Source organism: Lygodium microphyllum, chromosome 10 (genome assembly GCF_053477565.2).
Source record: "Lygodium microphyllum isolate KBCC chromosome 10, Lygodium_microphyllum_v1.1.10, whole genome shotgun sequence".
Classification (NCBI taxonomy): Eukaryota; Viridiplantae; Streptophyta; class Polypodiopsida; order Schizaeales; family Lygodiaceae; genus Lygodium; species Lygodium microphyllum.
Genome location: NC_141144.1, coordinates 81,245,844 through 81,268,110, shown reverse-complemented (window position 1 = coordinate 81,268,110; position 22,267 = coordinate 81,245,844). Strand labels below are relative to the sequence as shown.

Here is a 22,267-nt window from a genome sequence, read left to right as displayed (position 1 = left end):
TGTTAATCATCCTAGAAATCGTGATACGCTTCGAGAGTCTCATTTGGCTCCAAATACAAGGGAATTCAAAGACCTGGATTTTCATTAAGTATTGCTGTAATGCGGGGCTATAGTAGTGCTGTTCAGAGGATGTACTCGCCTCTTGATGAAATGAAGCATGTATTTACTATTGGTTATTCTCAATTTACAGCAAACAATTCATGTTAGTTTAAGCCTATGGAAGCTATGTGCAAGACTGAACACATATCTATGAAACGGGCTACTAAGGAACTGAAAGCATTGGGACTATTAGCTGAAAATGAAGGCATTTCAGGCATCTTTTATGGGCTGAATATTAATGACACTATGGCTGAAATTTCAGCAACTATACATGTAGAAAATGAGGCTGAAAACAAAGTGTTGTTAGTATGTTCTTTGGACATGTATGATGTTATAGTATTGTTTGCTCAATAAGAAGGATTATAATGGGCTGAAGTACTTGTGGAGACAAAGTATAAGACAGTTGACAAAAAGGTGAAACCAATTGCTCTGCCACTTTCACCAGAAAGTGAGGGTTTGTATAAAAAAGTGTCAAGGCAGTCAAGCTTACGGGTTCCTAAAGATATAGGTCATCAATTTACATTTGAAACATTATAAGAATTGAAAGTTGGTGCAGAAGGGCTTCTTTTGCTTACTGAAAAAAACTGTTTTATGCGGATGTTGGCTAGGCATGGAAAGGCATTTGCATTTCAGCCAACTGAAATAGGTAGCGTGGATCCAAATGTTGTCTCTCCTATGGTAATATTTACTGTGTCACATGTACCATGGAACTTGAGGCCTATTCCAGTGCCTAGAGCTTACTTGCCAAAGCTGATGGATTTGTTAAATGAAAAGATTCGCATGAAGATCTTGGAGCTCTCTTCAGCCCCGTACTCAAATCATTGGTTTACTGTGCCTAGAAAGAATGGGGCTTTGAGATTTATTCAAGACATGCAAATGGTCAATAAAGTGACCATAAGAAATGTGGGTGCAGGTTCTATGGTTGATGAATTTGCAGAGGCTTTTGGAGGCAGAACGATCTATTCTTTGGGTGATCTTGCCCATGTTCGTGGCTTAGTGCTATGGCAAATCTCTTCTATGATGTCAGCTGACCTAGTTCTTCTTGACAGTGCTGCTCCATGGCTGGCTATTGTTCGCTCTACTCTAGCTGTCCTTTCTACGCGATTTCTTTGTATTAAAGTCTTGGTAGACTTTTGCCAGTTTCTTTGATGACCTCATGGTCTGACGTAAATATTTACTACTTAATTCAATTATCTTCACGAGAGAGAGAGAGAGAGAGAGAGAGAGAGAGAGAGAGAGGGGGGGTGATGGCGTGGTCAGATTGGTTGATGGCTCGTGGTTTCTGTTACCTGCACTGGTGCCTGGTGCCCCACCATCATGACCTGCAAACCGCCTACCTGTGATCGTGCTGCTCTGCAGAGTCGAAGCCCAAGCCCTAACCAGCATATCACAGAATTGGCAGGATCTGGGGGAGTGTGACTGCGACCCTGCACAGGTCAGGAAACGACAGCAACAGAATTAGACAGATAGGACAGATCTGCGCTCCCAAGAGGACTGAAGATTACTGGATAAGCAGATCCTGCAGACTGGACATCCTCCTATTGCACATGCAATTTGCCCCTACGCACCGAGAAACAGAGCAGACCTACCTCTGTACACACACACACACACACACACACACACACACACACACACACTGGACAGACCTGGGCAGCCCTAAAGAGGGCTGGCTATGGAGAAACTGCAGGAGTCAAATGGTATTGATATGGCTTTTCTTGACCAGCATATCGGGAATGGGGATGATAATGATTTGGTCGAATCAGATGGTGACTTGTTAGCAGAAGACTCTGGACAGTTGATGGATGGGGATGAGATGGGTAAACGTTGTAAAATGTCGGTAACGGTCCTCTTGAGGACTCAAATTATAATGAATAGATTGAAGAGTTTCTTCTTCTTTGCAATTTTCACTAGAATCTTGCAATGAAGTAGATACAACAAGTGCTCATACAGAAGTAAAAGCCAATATACATGACACAAGAGTAGATGAAGAAGAAGAGAAAATAGGCTTGTACTCTGAGCTGGTTTCTCTAATAGAATGGCTAGTTTCAAGTGGTGTATGACCATGACTGAAACACAAAGACTTAGACAGTGACGAGCAAAATTGAAACCCTAAATACAAAACGCAAAACTCAAAACTCCAAGTGCAAAAAACACAAATACAAACAGAGAGAAAAGAGAATTATAAAGTGAATGGATCAATGCAGTAAATGAATGTAAGAGTATACACAATGCTCAACAGCAAAGCAATGAGTATCAGAGTGTGACGTCCACCGAATAAGGATCTTGAAATGCAACAAGGCAGCCTCCGAAGATGTCCTGTAGCAACAAACATAGTAGTAGATGTTGGACCTACGTTTGATGGAGCAGCAAAATGCCACAATAAAATGTTGTAGTAAAACATAGCAATAAAATGGTAGGAGTGGCACACGGTGTGAAGTAGAGGTTGGAAACAAGGACCACATGAATGAAGAAAGTGTAGGGCAGCTTTTCCTGAGATGTGGAAGGATCCTCCCAAATTAGGGTTTTGCATGTGGGACATAGAAACTCTCTAGAACTGCTCCTTGTTTGATAAAACTTTTGGTAATGGGTGTTCTGGGGCTATTTTAAAGACCTAATCAAGACATTGAATTTTTAGCTCAACACCCCTTCTAAAGCCCAAAATTGGAACTAGAAAGGGACTATAAGAAAAGCTCAAGCCCATTGTTATCCCAAGGCCTCCCACCCCAAAGTAGTCAAGGCATTGGATAAAGGGTGCACATTGGCTACACAGTGGCTTACCAAGACTGCAGAGGTGATAATTATCTTACGAAGTCCAAGTAGTCACCCTAGAGAGAACAGGGCATGACAAAGGGTGCTAATTAATTGCCTCATGGCCTAGCAAGTCTTACAAAGGCAAATGGAACTATAGTGATTTTTTTTTAATGGGGTGATAATAGATATGGTTTGCAGCCTTTTATGTAATTGTGTCCCACGGGGAGAATGAAAAGGGATGGTTAGATCCAACACATCACAAAACAAATAAGCTAACTGGATCACCCAAGGGTGTCAATGATAAGGGAAAGAGTGATGAAGGATGGTGGTGAGAACTACTGATGGAGACAATGTAGGATTCGCCCAGGTGTGCTTTGCATAATCAGATGTATAGAGTAGTGTGCTACATGATGAGAATGTGCATGCAGTAGGGCCACTCGGACAATGTCTCTCATGGGAAAATTGTTTACTTGTCCAAGCGCCCTTTACAAAGATGATAAAATCATGCAATGCAAAGAAGAAGGTATAATCAAGGGGGCAAAGGCTGATGTCAAAGACAAGTATAGGACCTGTAGAATACCATGAAAGGATAGAAAACCCCTCTCAACCATAGATGACAATGCCGAAGGAGGAAGAGGAGCCTCATGTTGGTTGTCGTGTGGTGCCAAGAACCATGATGATGAAGATAAAGATGAGGATGAAACACCCAACTAGAAGAGCAAGGTAGAAGTCACCATCATGATAGCATCAAGAGAGATGATGCACGATCTGCCTCGGGATGGAAAGGCACCATGTTGGTAGAAGAGAAAATCTCATAGAAAGATAAAACCACAAAGGAATAGTGTGCATCCTGTGTCTCTAGTCCAGGAAGGACTTGTGCAAACTTGCATGTTAACCCTACATTGAAGTACAAAACCTTACAAAAGATATAAGAATTTGCAAAATAGAGGTCAATAGTGAGATGCTTCAAAGCAAAATATAAAGCAAAATGAAAGAATAATGCAATGAGGGTGTATGTGTGAGTGAATATAGCAAAAGATTGAAGAAGGAAAAACTAAAGATGGGGCCACCATTGCATATGTCCATCAGCAGGGCTTTGCCAACGCTTGACAAGGTGGAGAAGTGGTCCTAGATGAAGGTATAGAGGATGACCTAAGAATGGATGCAAAGAGTGCAATGGGTAGAGAGCTAGAAAATTAATTAGCTAATCCTTCAAGAGTACTAAAAGATAGAGGCTGCTCTGAGGCTATCCGCATGCCACATGTCTAGTAGCTAGTGGGATTGTGAGATGGAAGGATCGAGGTGCAGCTGAGAGTTCAGTAGATAGTGTGAGAGTGAGAGACAGAGTGAAGCACGACACCCAAGAGAATAGACTGAAAGAGTGTAACCAGAAAGTACAAAGTACAACCCTTAAACCTTAGGGTTGTAGGGGGTGTTCACACCCGACACACACTAAGTGCCCATAAGTGTGTAACATAAGCACATAAGCACATACGACAATAAGACTATAAGTCTGGGGGAAAAAACCTCTCCTACCGAGAGTAAAAAGTGCCCCAGTGTCCTACTGATCACCGATACTCCCATATGAGCGTAGGCGTAAGTGAGGCGTGAGTCAAATACCCAACAAACCCCCCTGGAGTGAAGAGTGATCAAGAGTACAAGGATCATCTGCCACCAAAGGATATCAAATTTAAAGCATCGCGAAATGCTTCAAATTTGTCACGAGGAAGAGCTTTGGTGAAGATGTTTGCCACATTACTGTTTTGTGCGGGCATGAAACACTGGGTTCCGTGCCACTGCAATGGCACTCTGACTGTCAGTGAACAAAGGAGTAGGCTCCGTAACAGATACATCCAGATCAGCTAGCAAGCGTCTAAGCCATACGCATTCAACTGTGGTAGTGAAAGCTGCCTTGTATTCAGCTTCACATGATGATGTGGCAACAGTGGATTGTTTCTTGCTAAGCCAAGAAATGCAAGAAGAGCCAAGAAAGAAACAATTGCCACTAGTGGAGTGACGTGTATCATAATCACCAGCCCAATCAGAATCACTGTAAGCATGTAACTGCAGTGGTCTCCCCTTGGCATAAAGCAACCCAAGAGATCGAGTACCCTGCAAGTAACGAAAAACACGCTTGACAGCTTGCCAATGTGACATACGTGGCTGATGCATATACCTGCTCAAAGCTGAAACTGCAAACTGTATGTCCGGCCTAGTGTTGCATAGATAGATAAGACATCCAACTGCAGGAGCATATGTATGTATATCAAACAAATCACTGTCATCATGTAATGACAGTTTCAGTCCAGGTTCCATGGGGGTACAAACTGGCTTGCAATCCTGTAAGCCAAACTTCTCAAGAAGCTGCCCAATATACCTTGACTGTGATAGCCCAATACCTCGAGCATCATGTATGAACTGGATGCCCAAGTAGTAATGCAAAAATCCCAAGTCAGACATATCAAAAGTTTGCTGTAAATTTTGTTTGAATGCTGAAATCTGATCAGCATGTGTTCCAATGAGCAAAAGGTCATCAACATAAAGGCATATAATCAGCATAGATCCCCCTTCTTTACATATGTAAATAGTAGACTCAGATGAGCTGTTTAGAAACCCCTGACCAAGCAAGAAAGCATCTATTTTTGCATACCAAGCTCTAGGAGCTTGTTTCAAACCATATAGTACCTTTTTGAGCTTGCATACCAAATGTTTTGAGCCTTCAACTGCAAAACCAATGGGCTGCTGTACATAAACTTCCTCCTGAAGTTCTCCATGTAAAAATGCAGTTTTGATATCTAGCTGATGCACTGTCCAACCATAATGTGCAGCCAAAGCAATCATAGACCTGATGGTCGTCATACGAGAAGTAGGAGCAAATGTCTCCTCATAGTCAATGCCCTTTTTCTGTGCGTAGCCTTTAGCTACAAGCCGTGCCTTGTATTTATCAATGGATCCATCTGCTTTCCTTTTCAGTTTGTAAACCCATTTCGTTCCAATGGCTTTCTTCCCAAATGGCAAGGACACCAAATCCCAAGTTTGATTCTTAGTAATAGAATCTAATTCAGCTTGCATTGCTGCATTCCAATGCACACTGTGTTGTGCATCCTCGTAACATTCAAGCTCTTCATTATCAAAAGTACTTGTTGCCATAACAAACTCCATGCTAAGTGCTGAATCATGCAAACGAGTTTGCCTTCTAGTACGACCAGCCATGGGTGCATCCAAAGGACTATCTTGCATAGTCTGCAAATACCATCTAGGTAACTGTCTAGCTTCCTGACTGTGTGCAAGCTCTTGCTGAATTTCAGTTTCAGCATTATGCTGAATATTCCGATCAGCCAATGGCTGAATTTCTGCACTTTCCATAGGAGCAGCTGGCTGAACATTAGGTTCATTTTCTGAAGCTCCAGCTGAATCACCAAAAGTAATGGGCAGCAGCCCTTCAAAAACATCACGGGCAGCCTGATATGTGTCCAAACCAGCCAAGGATAATTCTGATTTTTCATAAAAAACAACATCCCTGCTGACAAAAACCTTCTTTGTAACGGGATCATAGAGTCTGTAGCCTTTGCTCTCATTGCTATATCCCATAAAAATGCACCTAACAGCCTTGTTGTCCAACTTTTTTCTAAGTACCTGTGGAATATGGGCATAGGCAAGACACCCAAAGGTACGGAAGTGACCAACAGAAGGTTTACGGCTGTTCCAAGCCTCAAAAGGTGTGATGGTCTTCAAGGCTTTGGTAGGGCATCTGTTCAAAATATGGCAAGCACACATGACTGCTTCCATCCAAAAACTATGAGGCAAGCTCTTTGCCTTCAGCATACATCTGGCCATCTCCATGAGTGACCGATTCTTCCTCTCTGCTACCCCATTCTGTTGTGGAGTATAGGCAGTAGTGTACTGATGGACTATGCCTTTCTGCTTCAAAAAAGAATTCAGCATAGAGGACATGTATTCCCCCCCTCGGTCCGAACAGAGAGTCTTAATCTTGCATCCGGATTGATTTTCAACAAGTGCACTGAAAGCTAAAAATGCATCATACACTTCTGACTTATTTTTCAAACAGAAGACCCAGCAAAAACGTGTAAAGTCATCAATGAATGTCACAAAATAATAACAACCGCCCAATGATATGGTTTGCATAGACCCACAAATGGTTTGCATAGGCCCACAAACATCTGAATGCACCAAGTGCAATCTGGTTGTTGCTCTGAAAGCAACATCACGAGGAAATGAGAAACAATGCATTTTTCCCAAAATGCATCCCTCACATAAGTGCTTAGGAGGTCTCTCCAAGAGAGGTAAGCCATCCAACATCTGAGTACGCTGCAAAAGCATCAAGCTACCAAAATTTACATGCCCCAAACGAGCATGCCATAACTTCGTCTGTATCATAGCAGGAGTAAGAGTGGATGTCAAGTATGCCGACTGATCTATTGAAAGAGCATCCAACTCATATAAACCATGACACAAAGATCCTGTCAAGACCAAAGTCATGCATTCTTTATCTCTAACCATGCAACGGTCATCATCAAATGTGACCTGCAAACCACAACGTGCCAAAGAAGAAATAGAAAGCAAATTCTTCTTGATTCCAAGCACAAACAAAGCATCCTGCAGGCGGAGAATAGAGCCATCAATGGCTGTGAGCTGAATCTCCCCAATACCACGAACAGGGTATGATGCATTATTGGCACACTGTACCGATTTCCCAACGGGAGGTGCACTAACTGAAGCAAACAAATCTCTGCAAGATGTAATATGTCTAGAAGCACCACTGTCAAAGAACCAAGTGTCAGCATCCTCTGTAGAGCTAAGTGCTCTATCGGCCCAAGAGATGTCATAACTGCAAGTGTAAAAACAATAGTCCCTGTCCACAACAAAGGGCGCGGACTCACTAGCAGTGGAAGGAGTAGTAGAAACAGACATTTCTGACTCCTTCTTCTTCTCTTTGGCAATGCGCTTCCTGCACTCAATGATATAGTGGCCTGGCTTCTTACAATAATGACATTTTCCCTTTTTAGCTTGCGTCCCCCCTTGTGTCTGATTCTGTGATGTGCCCGAAGTGCTAGAACTCTGTGGAGCGTTTTTCACCTTGCTGTTTTTGTCTTTCTGTCTTACCACAAAAGCCTGCTCAGAGACTATAGCATCCACACTACTATTTTTCCTTGTTTACTCCTCTTCTAGAAGCAAACTAACCAGCTGAATAAAAGTGAGTGGGTGCTCCGCAATCCTCATGGTGAGGTTCAATGCAGTATGAAAAGACAAGTACGAAGGAGGTAAGGAATTCAAGGTGGTGGATATCAACTGTGCATCCGAAAACTACTCATCTACATTCATGAGCTGCTCTCTCAAGTCCTGAATCTTATTCAAGTGATCCTGCATAGAATCACTCTCATTCATCTTCAAAATCTCTAACTCTTTCTTCAAGAAAGAGATCCGAGTCTCATTCTTTCCTGCAAATATATGCTCCAAAGTCAACCATGCATCTCGTGAAGAAGATGCTGAACGAATGTGAGGGATGATGGACCGCTGAACTGCCAGAGCAATCAGCGCGACAAGGCCTGTGCATCACGTGTATCCCAAGCTTTTTGAGTTGCAGTTCTTGGAGGAAGTGGCTGAGGTGGAGTGGGCTGAGGTCCCTGTTGTCCACGTGCTCCTTGAGGAGGAGGAGTAACGGGAGCTACAACTCCCAGTCGAGTTTCCTCTCCACTGACATAATCGCATAAATTCTTGGCTACTAATACATTCTTCATCATGAATGACCATAACGAGTAATTGTTTCCATCCAATCTGTCTTCCTTGGATACATACGTAAATACATCACCTCCCTGATTTGCCATGATGACAAACTTCCAAAGACAAATGAGCAATGTCAAAGCAGTAAGGACTGGAAATCTGCAAATTTTCAGAAATTGCAGCAAGCACACTTCTGCAATTAATGTGCAAGGGCGTACTCTATCAAAAACTGTCTTTTAATGCACGCTTCCCAAGGTGCAAACAGTGCTCACCAACACTGTTATATTAAAATCCCCAAAATTTCTGCCAAAATTTCTGTCAAAACAGTCTTTCTGTGACTGTAATAGCAGTTCATATGCAACTGTCCTCAAAATACATAAAAGCCCCAAAATTTCTGATGAACAAGTCCAGAAATTTACATCAAATTTATCCCACACCTGTATCCTGTATGTTGTGCCTGCTACGTATGAACCTCCTCTTCCAGAACTTTGTTTTGGACTAAAGGGATAAAAATTTTTTGTTAAAAAATACCTGACGTGGTCAGGATGGACGTCGGTCAAACGACTGGTTGACATGGACTGCAGGTGTACGAGCAGAGTGGCAGGTCGCTAGTTAGATGGAAGTCGGGCGGGCTGTCAGAGCGGGCGAATAGGACGGCGGGTTGCTGACGTGCCACAGGCAGGTGGTGCTAGAGCTAGCATCGCCCTGTAGACTGGTGGCTACTGCGCCTGCAGGCTGGCGGACGTGCTGGAGGTAGGCGGTGCTCAGGCCAGCTGGCGACTGCATAGGCAGTTTAGAGCGAAACTGACGAGGGCTGGCGAGCAGGATTAGGTGGTGCTGGTGGGCAGACGAGCTGCTGAACTGGTCGACTGGGTAGAGCTGGCAGGGGCTTAAGATAGCAGACAGAAGACTGCTCTGATACCAAATGTGAGATGGAAGGATCGAGGTGCAGCTGAGAGTTCAATAGACAGTGTGAGAGTGAGAGACAAAGTGAAGCACGACACCCAAGAGAATAGACTGAAAGAGTGTTACCAGAAAGTACAAAGTACAACCCTTAAACCTTAGGGTTGTAGGGGGTGTTCACACCCGACACACACTAAGTGCCCATAAGTGTGTAACATAAGCACATAAGCACATACAACAATAAGACTAAGTCTGGGGGAAAAAACCTCTCCTACCGAGAGTAAAAAATGCCCCAGTGTCCTACTGATCACCGACACTCCCATATGAGCGTAGGCGTAAGTGAGGCGTGAGTCAAATACCCAACAGGGATAGATGGAGAAAATGGGGTAGTAACGGGAGGCATATCCCCAATAGACTATCCCGCAAGAGTGAAGGTAGTCATAGTGGTTTGTTGAGGTTTCTTAGAAGGAAGACCTTGGGCCTTGGTATAACACTCCTCGTCCACATGGCCCGCCAGTATATGCAAAATCTCTTTTTCTTAGGGAGTTGTTGCCAAACGAGTTTTGTTTCCTTGTTTCTATTAGCAGAAGAGGTGCCAACCTTTGTTTTGGCTTGCCTTCACATTTGGAGAGTTCTTGTCCCGATTTTCCCTTGTAAAGAAGAGGCAACAAGATAATGTGCTGAATGAAATGGAAATATTTTTTAGGCAACTTATTTAAAAAGAACATAACTTCATCATTGTTTGACTTCAGGGAGCCATTAGTGGCAAACTCACAAAGTAATTGCCGATATTCAACCAACTTGACTTTTAGATCATCCCCTTCCTTAATGAAAAAATCCCGAAGCTCAAAGTTGAGATTGATATGCCAAGTGTGATCTCCACCACAATGCGGTCAATGAGATGACTCTAATGTTGAGATGTGAGGGGGAAATGTTGTAACTGAGAGTGAAACTCAAGAAGCAATTCTTGCATTAACTCAACATTGCTTGTGGCATTGCAAGCTCTCCATTGATGGATGTGCTCAAGATGAGCTAATTGAGAGTCCAACATAGGCTCTAGACCAACGACAAGGTCCCAAAGTCCTTGAGATTCAAGCACTTGTTGCATGAAGTTTGATCAATTGGTGAAATTGATCTGTTAAAACGAGTCTTATCCGTGAAGGCATTCTTGACCGTAGCAACAAGAGTGGTAGTATTGTAGAAGGGAAAAGGTGAATAGGGTGGGAAAGTGGAGTACACTTGGGAATTAATCCCAGAGTGCCCACCATACATGTGGGAAATGTGCACAATGGATCCAAATATGGGCATGGACTGATGACGTATGGGCATGGTGATCACATGAGAAGCCCATGGAGGAGAGACAGGGATATGTGGAGCAGAAGATGGAAATCCCTGTATAGGAGTTGCCCATGGAGTGTGTGATGATGAATCATAAGTAGAGGATAGGAATCCCTACGTCTAAAAAGGTCGATAAGTGGGAAGGTGAGTAACTAGGGTAGTGACAAGAATGCCCATTACAATCGTCCCAAGGTGAAAACAAGTGCTCACTTGTGGATATGTGGAAGGCACAGTGTTAAAGGGTTGCATTTCCCCTAACGATGTACCAAGGTGCAAAGGGATAGTGAAGTGAGGATAGGTAGAAGATGGTGTGGAGAAAGAGAAAGTGCTAGGAGCAAAAATGGAGGATCCAACTCCTACTGTGCCGAATGCAGAAGTGGAGTGCAATTTGACGTTTTGGAAAGAAAAAGAGAGGAAATCAAGAAGTGAATCAAAAGTGGGAGGGATTGGAGAAGAGTTGTTTACATGCTCAAATAAAACAGAAGACATAGATATACCTTACGAAGGATATTTGTTTCAAGAGCCCTCTCTATTGAAGTTTACATATTGAAAATGATTTGGATCTTGCACACCAAAAGGAAAAATAGGAGAGGGTTTTGATTTATACGAATCAAAGGGATTGTAGAAACTTGACATAGGTCTTGGTCGAGATAAATAAAATGGGTCACCGATTCCAAATGTCATATGTCCTCCATAATTGGAGAGCTAGCCAGCCTCAACAACCGGTTTAGATATAGTAGCAAAGCTAGTAGGAAGGGTGTAAGATCTACTATACGTAATGCGTGAATACTCTTCAAACTCCTTTGTCAAGTGATTGAAATTTGGAATAGGAGAAGAAAAAGAGGGTGAAGGCAAAGGTGGGGTGTCATCTTCCTCACCAAGTCCATAATGCCTCCTTAGGGCCTCCAATGATGGAGAAGCTTGATAAGACATTGTGGGATCCCAAGAAGAAGGTGTCTAAGACATTATGAATCCAATATGCTAGGGTTTCCACTAAGGGAACACAAAATGTATGACCATGATTGAAACACAACGACTCAAACAGTAACATGCAAAGCTCAAACCCTAAATGCAAAATACAAAACTCAAAACTCCAAAAGAAAAAAGCACAAGCACAAACAGAGAAACGAGAGAACTTTGAAGTGAATAGAGATGGAAGGATCCTCCCAAATTAGAGTTTTGCATGTGGAACACAGAAACTCTCTAGAACTACTCCCCATTTAATGAAACATTGGGTAATTTGCTGTTTTGGGACTGTTTTAAAGAGCTAATCAAGATGTAATGAATTTTTATCTCAACAAGTGGAGATTCCATCCTTCCTACAAAATCAATAGATTTTCACACTGAATCTAAAGGGGAATAATCAACATTTCCTTTTGGTTCTTATTGGGCTCTATGTATGAGGATCAAATCGAACTCAACCCGTGAAATCACATATGGTCAATAGACTCCATGGTAGTCTGATCTCTCTCTAGTGTGGAAACCTGGTGGAGCAAGCTGTAAAGCCCGCTCTTGCTCAATTCTTAGCATAGGTTGTTTAGGAGATTGAAGTAGTAATGATGTGTTCAAAGTCATCTTCCCTCTAAGATCTTGTTTCTAATGACAAGCTTTCCAATCAAAAGCCTAGGCTTCTTCAATGAGTGCCTAGCTTTAATACCATGTAAGGAAATACTTGTCTACAAATAACAAATACAATCCTATGACAAAGCAAACATTGGTGAAAGAACTCATTAGGGTGAATACAAAACCTGAAACTCCTGTGCCTCTAGGAGCAGGGCTGAGAGAGTGAGTTGGAGAGTGTGTCGTCCTCTAAATAGATCCCAAAACAAAGCACACAGCCTTTGAAAGTATACAGCAGCAGAAAATGCAGATCTGTAGAGTCTGGGACCAGTGCTGGACAAAGCTGGACAGCTCAGAAGAGTAGGCAGTAGATTGAAAACAGTCAGGATGATGCAGGTGACAGCTGTTGTAGCAAAGTGCAGCAGATCTGATGATGTGGCAAGCTGTATGTCAATGCTGGACAGTAAATGCAGCTGTCTAGATGATGTCAGTAATCAAGTGACAGCAACGAACTGATAAATGCAGACAGCCGACAGCAGCAAACAAAGCCTTTGATGGATGACTGATAATGTAGACTAGCTAGAAAACAGTCACCAACAGCAGGAGGAGGGGTAGATGCAAGCATCTGATGGTAGACAGCAGCTCAAATTGAGATATCCTCCAAAAAACAAGGTGTGGACAACAAAGACAGGGTGCCAACAATTTGCAAATTTAGTGGGCTGAGTGGTGGACAGCCTGCCTATTTATAAATGAGTGAATCCTCCCGGATTAGGGTTTGACTTATGGGACAATGACACTCTCTAGAAACAGATTTCTTTTTAATGAAAGTTTAATAATAATTGAGTTTTGGGGCTGTGATAAAGAGCTAATCAATATGTAATGCATTTTTTAGCTCAAGACTTTGAGCGTTTCTTGATTGATTTTTGGACTAGATTGGATAATAAATTTAGACCTACGAAGATCCCACTCCTCATATGGTTAATAGTACATAGTACTTGGTAGTTGGACACCTGGCTTGCCTATAATAGGTTTCATGTACCATGTGCAATATATGTAGAGCTAGAGTAAAGCATGGCCTACGGGGACTACCCTTGGGTCTAGAAGTTATAGAAGAGAACCCTTAGGATAGTACTTTTTTGTACAATTGAGACTATGATAGCGAAGTGGGGAAAGTAGCTTGGGTCATGAATAGTGGCCCAACATGTGGATGTGAGGAGCTTCAAGGGAGTCACTCATCCTCATTGTTGGCCAACACTTGAGCATGATTCCCACACTAGGCTTCTTATAGGTAGAGTGGACTAAGAATTGCCATAGATGGGACCTGATTGCTAGCATTATTTCTTGGTTCATTTAGACTACGAGGTGCCATCATGCCATTGATTTACATGACATTCTACTACAAAGACTGTCTCTAGGATGTGGACAAAGATTAGCCACACATTGTGGGAGATGGAAGAGGCTACAAGGTGACTCTGAACATACAAAGAAGAGAGATGCATTAATTTGCACATAGGACTTTAGGACCTTCATCCACTTTAAGTCACACATGGTCTACCACTACAGCCTACCAGATTGATTGCTAGCCATTGAATTTATGATGTGCTTAGTAGTCTCCTTACTGTTTTTTAACTTGACAGGATTTTCCCGAAGGTGTCAATTAGCATAAAGTTCTTTTCTTTGGACAAAAACACGTGGGGCTTTTGTGACACATCAGCACACTGCCAGTCATTCTTTGGTCTTGGGTAAATGCCATTGACTATGAGTTTATAGATAGAACACCCCATCTGCTTCACTTCTTGCATCAGGTTGTCCTTTGGCATATTGTTGGGACATGAAATGCTTTTACATTTGATTGAGCTATAGGCATCCATGGTCATATTGATCGAGTTTAGGGATTGTTGCTATAGAAAATGGGTTCTATGGATTTTCCTAGCATTATCCTTCAAGAAGAAGTTGCTCCATGGATGGAGATTATCTGCTCCACTCTACTTTTCTGCTTGCTCCATGATGCCTTTTCTTTCTACTAGTAGTTATCTATTTGGCTTGGGCCTTTTCTGACCAAAAGGTCCTTCGTACATGTCAATATGTTTCAATTCAAAAACCTTCATAATAAAAAGAGGAATTGGCTAGAACTATTCATATTCTCAAAGCAGAGATGAAGATTATGCAGTATGCCACCAAAAAACAACAAAGACATCAAGAGATATGTCTTTTTCAATGGGCGATCACAGGTCCTCTAACTTTAAAATTTTGAGTCCCAAAGTGGCATTGCACAATGGCCAAGGGCTATTTTTGAATCCTGTCTCTGCCTAGATGGCTCTAGAATAGCAAACCTATGATGCATTTTAAGCTTCCACAAATCTAATTGCTGGAAAAGGAATTCACACTCACATGAGGTTTTTAAAATAGATACTAAAGCATCTTGATAAGACTGTTCGGAGGAATGCATAGTACCAAAAAGTCTAGAAAACATGTTGCTATTTCTTAACAGACTGAGGTCAAAGCATACCTCTTCACGCAATGCTTTGTCAACAAGCTTATTTTTTGGTAGCATCAGCAAATCTCCAATTGCTTTTGTTAAAGGGAATAAACTTGCTTTATTTTCCTTATCCACTTCTTTTTCATCGTTCATATAGCAGTCTACATTTCTGTACCATGTTCTGGCAAGCCATGAAGACAACAAGCTTACCTGAATTATCACAAAAAATTAATTAAGTACATTTCTGCAGAACTATTTAAAATTTACAACATTGAGATTTCAGCAATGTGAGATTTGGAGAAAGAGCTCATACAGCATTCTTCAGCTGAGCCCCAACAGCAAAAGTCAAGATGCTAGTAGGCACAAGTAAAACACTAGTATCACAAACTAGTTCAGATATTGCACTACTAGTAGGTACTTCATCACTGCAACAACCATGGAGTATACCATTAAACATGGCCACATCCAATTTGCTTGCACATTCCATTGAGATCTGCATCACAATAGGTGTCTTATTGCAATGGATTCCTATTCAATGTAAAGAATAAGATCAAGGCTATTTGAAATATCTCCTAAATAAGTGTGAAAAAGAATCACTGATTTACAAGATTTAACTGAAAAGAAAGATGAACATAAGAGAAAATTGATTATGATATCAACAGGATGCACATCTCCTTATTTCAAAAAGGCTTGATTTCCATTTCCCATTTTAACCCCTACTATATTCAAATACATGTTCTCTATTGAATTGAACTCTTTCACATGCTCATTAATCTTATTTCCATCACCTCATTATGCTTATTGTTGTAAAATGTTACAGCATGTATCACTAAGTCACAACCCTTCTCATATTGATATGTTTGGTTATTGGCTATTGAGGATTTCTTCAGATATCATCCCTCTTCTACATCTCATGATAATGCTACGGTGATGGTCATAGCCCTATTTTGAAAATATTAGACAAGTGGCTCTATCATGATAACATTTGTCACATCATCAATCACCTTTAGGAAAACACACAAATGAAAGATATTATCTCCTCTGCATACACTCAGAATTGTGAAAGTGCGAAATGGAGAGAGGAAAGTGAACAGGAGAGAAGGAGACAAAGAGAGAATGCAGGAGAGAGAAGGAACAATGTGACTGCAATGGCTGAAGGTACAAGGCTGCAACAATCAGGCCCAACACGTAGCTCTATGCATCAGTGTGGATGCTAGACAGTAGCAAGGGGATGAGAGAATGAGGAGGGCTGCTTGATCACAAAGGATCAATGATGGATAATGGATAATGAGAGTGGGAGGGTAGGCCGTCTATACATTAGAAAAAAATTGGCAAGTCATAAATATGGGAAAGCCCCTAAAAATGGCAAAAAATACCCAAAAAGAAATGTACTAATGTGCCCTCTATCTAAAGTGTCTAAAACACATAAAATGACAGAAAAATACAACGTTAGAGCTCCTAATGTCCTCAATTGATTTAAATTGAGGCTCACAAGTAAGAAATGACCACATAAAAAGCACATGACTGCTAACACCCCCTCTCAGATCCTAGATGTGGCGGAAGGTCAAATGAGACGTGGATTCGAGGGTGGCAAGAAGAGTGCCAATGCTCCATTGATGAAGAAAGGCAGCCAAGGAGCAAGATCCCCCCTCCATATAAAAATCCAATCAAATGGAAGGCCACCAAAGAGCAAGGGAAACGGAGAGGCCTTGAATGGATCACTCCCGAAAACTCCAATCAGAGATGGGTGAGCCAAGCCTCTAACCCAACTATTAGACAATAGCGAGGAACTATTGAAGGTGCCATAAGCTGCATAGAAACAACAGGGACCAAGGGCCAAGTACTGGGGGATGGTGGCTTGATGACGAAGAAAAGATATTTTGCATAAAGGAAAGGCCCAAAGTAGACTGGCCTGAGAAACTCCTCACAATCTTGGGAAGTCCCCTCTGAAACACAAAGGGCCAGGAAATCCATAACCGCATCACCAATATTATACCCCTCTGGAAGGGATGGGAGGTACAAGGGAACCACCAGAGGAGATGGTGGGGGATGAGATAGAACTTGTAGGAGAAAGGGTGCACAATCAGAAACGGGTGCAACAATAGAAAGCTGTCTTGGAAGGCCATCCACAAAGGAAGGGGAATGGAGCATAGATAGCCTTCTCTCCTGCCAACCTCTCACAAAAGTGGCTCTTATAGAAGAATTCTCAAACAAAGACGGCTAGCTCAGTGAAGATAACATGGGTCTTGAGACTAGAAAGGCAAAAAACTAAGATAATAAATAACCCCCAAGTCTGGAACATGTAGGGCCTCTGGAATGGAGCTCAATGGATAGTTAGACAATAGAGAGAAGGTGCCAACACTACTAACAAGTACCAAAGAAATGTCACCAATAGTGATGATACCCTTTGACAGACAGAGATCCTGTAACATATCACCTTGGAGAGTCATATGACTCGATGCACCACTATCAAGGAGCCAAGGATACTCAGAAGACAAGATAGTCATAGAAGGCTCCTCCACCTAATAAATGTGTAGAAATACGGACTCGATGGGAATAGTGGGCGGCAAAGTAGAGGTAGATGAAGACTTTGATGTAGATTCACCCTTTGTTCCCGCACGAAAGTGAGGGTATTTCCTCCAGCACTTCTCCTCGGGGTGCGAGGTCTTTCCACAATGAGGACACGTGGGATATCCTCAACACTTTTCCGCAAAATTTATATCTATATCATAGGGACGTGAAAATTTGAGATGCTTTAATTTTGTTAATAACACTTGATTAAGTTATTAATAAAATGTACAAGGTTATTTAGTACATGTGATGCACATGGTAGTTATTTCATGGTAACACGCCAAGTGGCTGTCAAAGAAAAAGTTGTGATAAGTTATGCTAGTTGGGCTTTGGGGGTCACTTGGTGTCAGTTTTGACTCTAGAACACTTGTTTGGCCAATAAGTGTCAATATGGTGATACTAGAAACTAACATTAATTAATTAATTAATGCCAGTCTAAGGATCAACAGAGATTGGGGACCACTCCAGGTTGCAAATGGCTTAGCCAATTTAATTATGGATGGACACATTTAATTTTGGGTAAGGTTAGAAGGGTGGAAATTGATTTTCAAGATTATTTAATTCTAAAAATTGATTAAATAGTTTGACAATACTGAAAAATGGATTAATAAGGTTGCCACTTGGCAAAAATGCCCATGCAAACTAAGAAAATGTTTTTGGGGGTTGGTCTTAGCCATTCAGTTAGTTTATAGCCTCGGAGACAAAGAGGGACAGAGAACAATAATTTCTTGTAAAAGATAGCCATTTGGGGGCCTCAGCAGGTAGGGGACAGTAGTCAGACACCTTTTAGGGACTGACAATAGCATTGTTGATTAGATGACAACATTTTGGAGGCGCTTAGCAATAGATGACTGCATTAATTGCAAGCTAGAGCAGGCAACAAGTAGATTTGAGGGTTTTCTCACAAGGAAAATTAGATCTCTCTCTCATCTTGGCTTTCTCTCACCTTCTCCAATAATTTCTCAAAAGATCTCAGCATTTCTCAGCCATTCGCAGCAGATCTCAGTGAAATTCAGTGGATAGCAAGAGGATTTTTGTTGTGAACCCTAAATTTCTACAAAAATTAGGGTTTGACAGTCACCTTGGGACACGCGCCAATAGGAGAGGGTATCATAAACTGAAATCAGCACCTAAAATTTGTGGAATTGACAAGGATTTCAAATTCCAGTCCATCCATTGTAAATTGGGGCAGCATTTGGCCAGTTGGTGGTTCCATCTGTGTAAGTCCTGGGTGAAAATCAAGGGGCAATTGGCCTCAGTTTTAATTGTTGTAATTAAGTGCTTTATTAGGTTTTACCTCCCTATTCGAGAAGGAAGGTTGGTTTCATTGTTGCATTGTTAGGATACCACTCAATCCCTTGATTTGGTGGGCGTGAGGCACCTGATTTCAAGCCAAAGCTTTGTGCTAGTGCTCATTTTTTCTCTCAATTGAGAAATTACAGCAATATGTCTTCATACAGTGACATGGAATCAAGCAGTGATGATGCCTCTCAGTACGAACATTCACATGGGAAAGAAGGAAATGCAATGTCTAATCTTGGACAAGACTCGGACCATGGATAGCAAGCTGAAAATGTTGCTCTTGGGCAAGATGTAGGGCCTTCAAGGTATAATGACATTGATGACCAGCAAAGTGAAAAGGAATTTGATGTCCAGTTTAAGAATCTGATGAAGACAGCAACAAATCTCCTTGTTGAATTGGCAAAGGATCCTTAGTTCACCTGATTTTTAAATGCTCCGAAGAAGGACAGCAAGAGCAAGAAGAAGAAGTCATCTTCTATACCTTTGGGATAGCAAGGTGTGTCGAAGAAAATTCCAAAGCCTTCATTTGAAGCTCCCAAAGATGCTATGGAAGCAAAAAAAGTTAGTACTTGTGGGGCAAGGAATGAAAATGCAAGGCCATCATGGAAGTGCCAATCCAATGGATTTTGGACAGCCGGACATGCATGCTCTGATGGGGTAGCTAGAATACGTTGGTGGTAGCATGATGTTTCATGCTATGGTTAGACAGAGACCGCATACAGGAATGTATGGCACAAATCTCTATGTTATGTAGTGACCGATGCATGGTGTGCAAGGTCCAATTTATTCGGGTATGACTGGAAGTATGCAAAATCCTATGTATGGCAGCATTGGCTTGATGCCTGGGGTACAAACTAGCATGTTTGGTGATGCATTTGCACCCCTGAATGCTTATGGGGCTCAAGAAATGAGTGCTGGTCATACAAATACTCTATTTGGTGTTGGTTTTGATATAAATTTGGCGAATGCAACCTTTTTGCAACAGCCAGTGTATGTCAACTTGACACCCAAAGTGGCAGCAAAAGATTATGATGAGGGTAGAAAAGCAAAAAAGTTTGAGTCCTTCAGTGGTGCACAAGATAGACTGAAAGCTTTGACTTTCATTCAAGAGTTTGATGAAGCCTATTCAGGGGAAAACTTCACTGAGCCCTTGAAGATTTGAAAGGCAACCACTTCCTTGAAGGGGAATGTATTGCAATGGTAGTCCAGTCTTTTGATGCAAGGTAGAGCATTGTCAACATGGGTACAATTCAAGTAAATGTTTGCATTGAATTGGTTGACAACAAGTACCTTTGAGGTGGACATTATGACAACTTGGAATAAGTTGGATGCTAGGGAATGTAAGAATTTGGAGCAATATAATAAGAAGTTTTGGGATGCACTACTACCCGTCACTTCTTATTTCCGACCCCTTCATGATCAAGTGAAAAAATATATTTGTGGGCTGCCCAAAGGAATCATGGATTTTTGCATTAAATCCATCGTATCTAGCATGTCTCAACTCATAGAGGCTGTTGCTATAGCAGATATTTTGCTATGTGGGAAGGATTCAAGATTCCTAGAGAGTGGGGAGAAGTTGAATAAAAAGTTATTTAAGGCTAAGAAAAGGGCCAGATCTGAAAATCAGCGTGACAAGAGGCCAAAACAGCAAAGAAAGGGCAACATTGGTGCAGCGTAGAGAATTGATGATTGCAAATAGATGCTTTATTTGTGAGCAAGAGGGTCACATTGCAAGGGATTGTCCCAATAGGCAGCGAGCTGGAAAATCAGTAAATTAGGAGTCCTAAGGAAAACAAGTTCAAAACATTAGTGGGATTGGTGCCTGATGTTGTTAGTGATCAGCCCAATGAAGATGCTAGTGAGTTGTGCAGAGCATGGGGAAAAATTTGGGATCAGAATGCATTGATTTTCTTTAATAATGGTGCACTAGCCAACTTCATCTCTGTTGATATGGCAGCCCATCTAGGCATTAGAGAGGATGAGATGGGACCAATGGGGGAAGTTGGAATGGCATATACAGGCCATGTAGAGCCTGTCACACCACTCATTGGAAAGTTTCGGTTGCATATTCAGGGATATGTGGACAGTCAAGAGTTCCTCATTGCTCCACTTGAGAGTTGTGGTACATTTCCTGGAATGCCATGGTGTCACTGTATACATGCAATGATTGATTCTCGTGCAAAAGAAATCACCATTTAACATAAAGGAAAGACACTCACACTTGATGAAAAGTCAAAAGGGGAATCTGTCCCTGTTGTATCTATAGCTGCCATTTCTAAAGTAATGAAAAATCATCTTTCAGCATACTTGGTTTTTACTAAGGATAAAGACGATAGTGAGAATGTTGGGAATATGTCTAAGTTAAAAGAGTATCGCATGTCATTTCTGAAAAGATATAATCACCACTTCTCTTAGTTGCTTCCAAGGCAACTACCGCCCGAACGGCTTGAAGATCATGATATAGATCTTCTCCATGGAAGTAGCCCACCTAAATAAGCCACCCTACAAAGTTAGTGCAGCTGAGTGGAAGGAGCTTATGAGTCAAGTGAATGAGCTATTAGAAGAAGAGCTGATTCAGCCCAACTCATCTCCTTTTTGTTCTCCAGTGCTTTTGGTGCAAAAAAAGGATAGTTTATGGCGTACGTGCATTGATTATCATGCTCCGAGCAAGATCACGATAAAGAATTGCTTTCCAATCCCTTTTGGATCAATGATATTTTGGATATATTGCAAGGGGTATCCATATTCAACTGTATAGATTTGAAAAGTGGGTGTCGTCAAATATGCATTAGACTGGACAATGTGCCTAAGACAGCTTTCAAGTCATCTTTTGGGTTATATGAGTTTCTTGTCATGCCTTTTGGGCTTACGAATGCTCCTGCAACTTTTGATTGGATGATGGACCATATTTTCAAGCCACATAGAGTAGAGAATTGTATAAGCATAGGTTGGTTATCAATGACAAGAAAAGCGATTTCTTTTTGCATGGAATCTACTTTTTGAGGCATATTGTATCGGTTGATAGTATTCGTATGGACCCTACAAAGGTTGAGGCAATATGATCATGGCCACCTTTGGAGAAATGTACATGAGATCCACAGCTTCTTGGGTTTGTATTCTTGGTTCACTAAGATTGCATCTCCATTGCATGCTTTATAGAAGAAGAATGTGCCATTTAGATAGACAGCAATGAAACTTTCAGCATTTGAAATGTTGAAGGAAAAGATGACTTTACTTCTAGTGCTTGTGTTGCTTGATCTAAGCAAGTTATTCATCGTTCAGTGTGATACATGTGGTAACAGCATTGGGGCTGTTTTTACGTAGGATGGCCTTGTTGTGGCTTATGAGAGTTGAATTCTCCACGGTGCAGAGAAGAATTTGCAGGTCTATGAGAAGGAACTCTTGGCTGTAATTCATGCATTGTCCACGTGGAAACATTATTTTTTGGGGGCTGATTTTATAGTGAAGATAGACCATCAGACTTTGAGGTCCTTTTTGATGTAGATAAAGTTGTCAGAGAAA

The 22,267-nt window shown here is 41.6% G+C and overlaps 1 protein-coding gene across 4 annotated transcripts in view; it reads right to left on the bottom strand.

Annotated features, from left to right (window-relative positions):
- Positions 1-22,267, bottom strand: part of LOC148030214 (uncharacterized) — a 161,446-nt gene that overhangs the window by 6,560 nt on the left and 132,619 nt on the right. For 3 of the 4 annotated variants that reach the window (XM_087686485.1, XM_087686484.1, XM_087686486.1), the window contains 2 exons: positions 15,186-15,365; positions 14,903-15,082 (listed from right to left, as the gene is read on the bottom strand). In XM_087686485.1, the coding sequence (XP_087542611.1) occupies positions 14,903-15,082; positions 15,186-15,365 (360 nt within the window). The remainder of the gene's footprint in view (positions 1-14,902; positions 15,083-15,185; positions 15,366-22,267) is intronic. The other variant, XR_015692143.1, reaches the window with a different exon arrangement.